Source organism: Periophthalmus magnuspinnatus, chromosome 5, assembly GCF_009829125.3.
Source record: "Periophthalmus magnuspinnatus isolate fPerMag1 chromosome 5, fPerMag1.2.pri, whole genome shotgun sequence".
NCBI classification, from domain to species: Eukaryota; Metazoa; Chordata; class Actinopteri; order Gobiiformes; family Gobiidae; genus Periophthalmus; species Periophthalmus magnuspinnatus.
Genome location: NC_047130.1, coordinates 30,800,637 through 30,807,666, shown reverse-complemented (window position 1 = coordinate 30,807,666; position 7,030 = coordinate 30,800,637). Strand labels below are relative to the sequence as shown.

Sequence of the window (7,030 nt, the reverse complement as noted above, 5' to 3'; positions counted from 1 at the left end):
TGACACACACCACTGCTACTAAGGGGAGTAGGGGGAGTAAGAAAGGAAGTCTGGATCAACTGTTGCTTACTGCAGCAAATTATGTTTAGTAATTAATTATGGCTGAATTATACCGGTAGACAACTGTAAAATGTAAATTATAGAAATGTGTTTATAGGTTATTATTACAATTTGGACAAAGAGGTCCAAAGGATATTTATTTATAATTAATTCATGCATTTTGCAGTACTAGTACAGTGGACATTATATCAATTATACCTGGCTGTGCAGTGCAATGCAAGTGTAAATAAATCTGATTAAAAGACAAGAGTACAAGACAAGAGTTAAGTTGTGCTTGATTGCCATAGTTACTGAAAGATGCGCAGACCCCCAGTCTTAACTAACGCCCACCCACCCAGACTACTGACAAACCAAAACTATATGACACAGCCAACCAGTGGCATTCCTGCGTTGAGTATACTCACACTTGTTGCTCCTATAATGCACCACAAATCAACGAACTCTGAATGGACTTTTTTCTATCTATTAAATCCTGCACAACATCAGCAGCTGGGCGAGCATCTGTGTTTTACGCATCTTAACAAGACGTGCCCAACTTTTGAAACCGTCAGCGTCAGCGAGTGTAGGCGGCAGGAGGAGGAAGAGGATGAGGAGAAGGGAGAAGTCCACCAAGCTTGTGCTAGCCTAGCATCATTCACTGCAAATATCCAAATATAGGAGCAAAATGGTAGATATACATGTCCTCACTAGAATAGGTCGTAAACTGTATTTTGTCGCAGCGCAAAATACAGTAGCTAGAAAGGAACTGAGATTTACGCATAGACTGAAAGCGGTAATCGTCTCAAACGCAGCGAAATGATGCACTTCCTCTTCATTTCAGAGCTCACCTTAAATCCTGATCCCGTTGTACGACTGCCTCTCTTGTATCCATCAGTCAAAGGGTGTTTGTCTAACTCAAATAACAGTCGTAGTTGCAGACCCTTCACCAGCGGCTCGGAGTAGGGTCAACTTCTCCGAGCTCCCCCATGCTTTTTCCGGGGAGGGACTTCAGATTCAAACACAGAAGCTCCAGTTTACAGTAGGAGGATCAAGATGTAAAGGACAGTCCTATCTGGACAAACAATCTGATAAGTACCATGAAAGTAAGGCATTTCCAGGATTATACTTGGAAAACATCCTTACCATATTCAAGAATAAGAAATGCTTATTGTATGGCCAATACATAACTCAAAGTCTTTCCCCTAATTCACTTTACTTGCAGATTGGCATTGTTATCTCAATGACATTTATCAGTCAATGGACATCGATGGATATCCAACAAAGAGTTAAGTGCAAGAGATATCAGGGCGTACTCATAGACAAAGTAATAAGACCGCAATAATAAGAGTGCAGAGGGAATAACAGTGTGGTAACATATCTGTAATACAATACAATAGTAATGACTTTTTCATATACTAATGTTACAATGCTGAAGTTGTCCTGATTATGCTAACACAAAGTAACAAGACAAAAACAAAACAAAGGCAGTCCACAAGACAGTTTACTGAAATATATCATTTATTTACAAGAAAACATGAGAACATTGTATAATTTCCTTAGAGTTATCTTGAAAGGCACTTAACTGATTGTTTTCAAAAGACACTTCAATTTGGTAAAAGTCACAAAAACAAAATGGAAATACATTTGATCAACATAGATAAATACACATAGATAAGGCCTTCCTAAATTTCTTACAAAATATTTTAGTATTTGACTGTAATTTGGTGAGTGTGAGAAATACATTCTTAGTTTTGCATAATCTTCAAAAAATAGACTATCGATACAAATTGAAACTGTTGCAACAGTAATTGTACGTCTCCCCTAAAATAATAAAATGACTATGTAATAAAAGCATTTCTAAGCGGTGACAGAGACAAAGATGAAAAACAAAACAATATTGACTTTATCTTAAATTAAACTACAGACTGATTCCCTTCAAACATTAGAAATTGAACAGGTCATCATATTACTACAAACAGACCAGCCAAAGTGTTAATATGGGATATGTAAAAAAAAAAAATCTGTACATTTTTATGTATTGTTCAGCAGTTTGTTGTGTTTTGATACAAACAAGAGCATGTCCAGTTTCCTCAGTCGCCTTCTCCTAGGAATGTATGGAGCCCGGGTGTGTGCATGTATTTGTATCAGGGCTCAGCTAAACTGCACCCATCCAGACTGAACACTGTCTTTACTGGAGCTGGGGAGGAGAAAAGAAGAGTGTGATGATGAAGCAAGAAAATAAAGATAATCAAAATAATAATATATTTTACTTAGAGCCTGCTGATGTGAAATCTCCCCAAAGGTCTGAGCTGGTCTGAGGTGCACTGGAGACAGGGGGACCAAAGTCTAGAAGAGTGGATGAAGAAACAATGTAAATAGCAAAGGCATCTGATTTCTTTCTCATCATAGACCCTCTGATCACTCACATCAAATTTTGTGGTTTAGATTTAATTTAAATAATTTTAAATGTCCAGAAATCAGATAATAATCTGATTTTGGTGTGCACATGAACATAGCAAATGTATACATTAATCTTCTTCCTCTTAGTCTTATTTGAACTCGATAATAAACATGATGACTTTATTTTGTGCTACATTTACCTGCCAATTGTAAAAAAAAAAAAAAAGTAATGATCGTAAGTTTCAGCATAGTCTCATGATTATCCTGTCAAAGATTCATTGAGAGACTACTAGATAGTTCTCATGTTAAGGTCCCTGTGTCTTTTATATCTTCTAGTTCAGGAAAATATTCAATGAGCAACGTTCCTCACTCATGATTCAAAATCGTGCAGAGTTGTAATTACCAGTGTTTGTCTGGACAACAGGAGCAGTGTGCTGACCCACTGGAGGTGGGATAATGCCTCCTCCAACTTTGGCTCCAGGTGGAGGGGGCAAGAGACCCCCACCCAGAGGTCGTGGTTTAGCTGCACCTGCATCCTTTTTCTTTATGTTCTGCCACAAAACTGCTATTGAGTACATATTATTGATTGTATTATTTATTATGGCAAAAATTACTGTGTGCTCACCCCAATGCTAATCTTAATCGTCTGTCCTTCTTTAAATCCCAGATCAAGTTTTGGTGCATTACTTTGGGAGGCTTCTAGTTTTGCAAGTTCACCTTCTTGCTTCACCCATCTTTGAAAACAGACACACAAATTAAGCACTTCTGAAACAATTAAACTATTCAATTCAACTCAGGAATCCTCAGTCTTTTTACAATAAACCTGTACAGTTTTAACATGCACTGTGCAAATGAGGTAATATTACACATTAGATACTAAGTAATAGAGAAAACTTACTTAAAATGATCTTGTAATGCAACGTTGAAGTCAAAGGAATCTCCTCTATCAGCAAAACCCACTCCAATAAAAGCATGACGCCCTTGAAAAATACATCAAAATTGTCAGCAAGTCCTGCAATAACTTTGATTTGAATTTGATGGTTTGCACAAAAATTTCACTCTCACCATTTCCATCATCTATCCGGACAACAAAATATCTGCTTGAGTCTGTCACAGCTTCAACTGCAACACCTGGATACTGATCAACTGGCGCTTGTGCAAACAGCTCTCCTGTTTACCACACACATAGACCAGAAGCAATATGAACAATATGTTAGATCTGGAGCAACATAGCCTATTTAAGTATTACTGAAACAACAATGGTCAAATTAGAGAGCACCTCCTTTAAAATTCTAAGGCTATACATCCGATGTTTTTGTTGAACTTGAGATATTCATACATTCTTGTTCAGGAGTACCTTCTATACACTTTTATCAAGATTTTGTCGGGTTTGGTAACAGTTGAGCAAAAACTCATTTCCATTGTGCTCTGAGTGGTCAGTACGTTAAACCTCCCTAGGACGCACTGAGGAAAGTAGTTATATATAATAGATTACTTTCTTTACCTGTGTTCTTGTCCTCTAGTTTGATGAAAGCCATTTTGCCCTTTGCTGTAATTTTCATCCTTCCACTCCATGCAGGTTCATCTAGTTTCCAGTCTGCAGCCCTGGAGAAGCAGACATTACTCATACCGCACTGCGGTGAAGTAAGTGAAGTACTGAATGTGGTCAGGAATCACAAAACAGCTTTTCAAAAAGGAGGAAGTGAAATTCTACAGTAGACTAAAGGAGCCCTCCCCAAAAACGATGTACAGTTTGCCAGTATAAATGACAAGATTAAAATTATATAAAACTTTTAAAAGCTTGTATTTTCGTATCTTTATTAAACAACTTTATACCTAAATAAAGAGGTTTTATTTATTATTATTTCCACAAACGAGACTATCCAGTGACATAGGCTGGGGCCATCTGGCACCTGAACCCACAGTAAGCGTATGGACCAGCCCCTCTCTTTATCACATGATGTTCCCAAATATAAAAAGAATAAAATGTATCAGATTAACGTCAAGTAGCCTAAAACGGTTCTGGCTAGTGTTTGATATGACGAGCAGTAATCTGCCTTGAGTGGCCCAGTAATAGTACTCGTTATAAAGTCAGTGTAGTTGGATAATAGGAGGCTGCCTGTTGAATTAGCTGACAGCGTACTTGTCACCGTCACTCTTATGTTTCAGTATTTTTAGTAGTTTATTCATGCGCCTTACCGATATCCGCGATTAGAAGCCCTTGGTGGGATGCGGTAAACATGAACTTCGGGCTTGACGCATAGAATAGACTCATAACTGCTGTCCTCTGCCATTTTATGAAGTTTTAACAACTAAAAACAACTTCCGACTTTATATCACCTCGCCTGGAGCTGAAGCCGACGCTCTGCCTGGTCACGACAGCGCCCCCACTGGCGAGGAAGCTCCACAGACTGAACGAGGCAAAGTTTTTGTTAGCAAATTTATTAAAGGGTAGCTGTATGCTGAACTAAGACAACAGTTTAATACAATCAAGTCAATTCAAATCGTAATGGCATGTCGAGATCTGCAAAACTGAAGGATAACTGGCACACTCATCTATACACACTTGTTTGCTGAATACTATTGAAAAATACATGGGATGTCTATTGGGCCACTATGTATAACCTACAATGGACATATTTATAAGGCATTTAAAGTTTGCACCCCTCAGCAAAGATCAAGCTAGAAGACATTTGCCTTTACTCTTAAAAGGACATGGGTTATGTTAATATTCTTGCAAATCTGATGCATCACGCCTACAGGAATCAAATATTTAGAATCAGACATACTGCGTTTAAAACATAAAATACAAGGACAGTGACGTTCCCAGAATGTTCGTATGATTCTGAAAAAAACAACAAAACTAATCAAATTTCTGAGTTAATTATTGCTTATAAAAGCCAGGATTTATGAACAGCTTGTCCTCCTGTCATCTTTGGCCACTGCCCATGTTCCACTATATCAGGGCCCCTCACTAGGCGTGGAGCAGCCATGTTTAGGTCAACCTCAGCAATCTAGGAGTTCTTTTAAAAACATCCTTTTGAACTGATTATACCTGTATTAGCCGTGAAGTTCATAACTACACATGTTAACACTTTTATCTGATCCTCATCATCTTGTAGCATATCGACTACAAGACAGCTCCACTCTTCTTTAGGTTTCAAGGAAAATGGTACATTTCCTCTTCTCCCTTTGAAGAAAGATGTACCGTGCTCTGATCTGGTCCTGGGGCACCTCTTGGTTTACTGAATTAATCACAGTGTGAGGAGGTCACAGTGGCATGCGAAGGGTCCAAGCAATCAGCTGATCTCTGAAGACCCTCCACAGAGTACAGGGCCCGGAGCCAGTTAGAGGTGTGGACTCAGACTATACAGTCCATTCATGTCTCTGAAGTTATTTGTCCATTCTGCAGTAACACACCCCTCTGCCACCCTTAAATAGCTCACAGGAATTGTCAACTCCTTATAGAGAGCTCCCTTATCTACAAAGTCGAAAGCCTGTTGTACCATCTGGACCAGTGGGCTGCCGAATAATGTAGTTGTTTGGTCGAGCGGGTTCTGATGGTTGCTGCACATTCAAACGAGTGGGCCTAAAATGGCAAAGGTTACTAATTTTCTATTACAACATTTAAACTTTAAGAGATTGTCACAAGCATTATTATTTTACCTGTCCTGGCAGGAATTGTCCTGAGGCATTTCCTCTGATGAGGCGCTGCCCAAAATCCTTCTTCGAGCTTCGGCATACTCTGCCTCTCGTTGGGCTAAAGTCTTTGTCTGCTGAGGACGTGAAGAGGACGCAGAGCTGCTGGCTGTGCCATTATTTGTAGGACGCTTTAAAATCCTGATTTGTGGTGGTGGTGCTGCAGGGAGCGAGTCATCCTGAATCACAATAGCAGTTCGCATTGGAGAGCTCCTTGAAGTAACTTTTCTGCAAGAGTGATTTTTTTTTTATTTTTTTTATAAGAAATACACTTTGTTACAATCAAATTGAACTTCCTTACTTTGCTTCCTGGTTTATCTTGAGTTTTGCTTCAAGTCTTCTCTCTATTTCCTATCGACAAATGAAATATCAGTATCAAAACATCAGTATGAACACAGGGACAGTGGACCATAACAACTAAGTTAGACAAGGCCAAGGTGCACAGCAGTATTATCTCTAGAACCAGCTAATCGTTAGCAAGTAGAAGAGACAAGTCTACAGTGTAGGTATTCTGACTAGTTGGTAGTACAAGCTTTGAACTGTGAACCACATCACGTAAAGAGCTTACCCCACTGTCCGCCGCCTCTTCCCAGCTATCCGCAACATCTTCATCGTCCATGTTTAACAAGTCTGTGAGCTGCTAGCCCCTTTAGCAACTGGAAAATGTATCTTCAGTGATGCGATGAATAAATGTCAGTGACGCTAGACCAAAGTTGGGTGAATTGTCGATGGTATATTGTAACAGTTAATCACCGGTTGCACATATTTCTTTCTTTAAAAGTCGATTTATTGGGGTGGCTAGCCTGTCTGGTAAATCCTCGTTCGAAGCGCTTTAGTTGGTCCTGTTGCTTTAAATTGAACGTCACGTGATCTCCGGTATAGAAAAAAAGCT

The 7,030-nt window shown here is 39.1% G+C and overlaps 2 protein-coding genes across 2 annotated transcripts; both read right to left on the bottom strand.

Moving 5' to 3' along the window:
- Window positions 1-1,535: 1,535 nt before the first annotated feature.
- necap2 (NECAP endocytosis associated 2) lies at window positions 1,536-4,835 on the bottom strand. The gene is made up of 8 exons (XM_033966052.2): window positions 4,639-4,835; window positions 3,944-4,044; window positions 3,505-3,609; window positions 3,338-3,419; window positions 3,065-3,173; window positions 2,843-2,990; window positions 2,310-2,385; window positions 1,536-2,236 (listed from the first exon to the last, which is right to left on the bottom strand). The coding sequence occupies exons 1-8, from the start codon at window positions 4,731-4,733 to the stop codon at window positions 2,191-2,193; spliced, it is 762 nt and encodes a 253-aa protein (XP_033821943.1). The 5' UTR covers window positions 4,734-4,835; the 3' UTR covers window positions 1,536-2,190.
- A 30-nt stretch (window positions 4,836-4,865) lies between these two features.
- LOC117370601 (SUZ domain-containing protein 1-like) lies at window positions 4,866-6,990 on the bottom strand. The gene is made up of 4 exons (XM_033966062.2): window positions 6,707-6,990; window positions 6,440-6,489; window positions 6,106-6,366; window positions 4,866-6,028 (listed from the first exon to the last, which is right to left on the bottom strand). Exons 1-4 carry the CDS (start codon window positions 6,755-6,757, stop codon window positions 5,917-5,919), a joined length of 474 nt encoding a protein of 157 aa, XP_033821953.1. The 5' UTR covers window positions 6,758-6,990; the 3' UTR covers window positions 4,866-5,916.
- Between the last annotated feature and the right edge of the window lie 40 nt (window positions 6,991-7,030).

Excerpts from the sequence above, each read along its gene's own strand:
- necap2 (XM_033966052.2), bottom strand. The coding sequence starts at position 4,733 with ATGGCAGAGGACAGCAGTTATGAGTCTATTCTATGCGTCAAGCCCGAA. Across the intron at positions 3,420-3,504 it reads CCGGATAGATGATGGAAATG|GGCGTCATGCTTTTATTGGA; the intron begins GTGAGAGTGAAA and ends GTATTTTTCAAG. Across the intron at positions 2,386-2,842 it reads TGTTGTCCAGACAAACACTG|ACTTTGGTCCCCCTGTCTCC; the intron begins GTAATTACAACT and ends CCACTCTTCTAG.
- LOC117370601 (XM_033966062.2), bottom strand. The coding sequence starts at position 6,757 with ATGGACGATGAAGATGTTGCGGATAGCTGGGAAGAGGCGGCGGACAGT. Across the intron at positions 6,367-6,439 it reads AAGATAAACCAGGAAGCAAA|AAAAGTTACTTCAAGGAGCT; the intron begins GTAAGGAAGTTC and ends TCACTCTTGCAG. Across the intron at positions 6,029-6,105 it reads GACAATTCCTGCCAGGACAG|GCCCACTCGTTTGAATGTGC; the intron begins GTAAAATAATAA and ends TTGCCATTTTAG.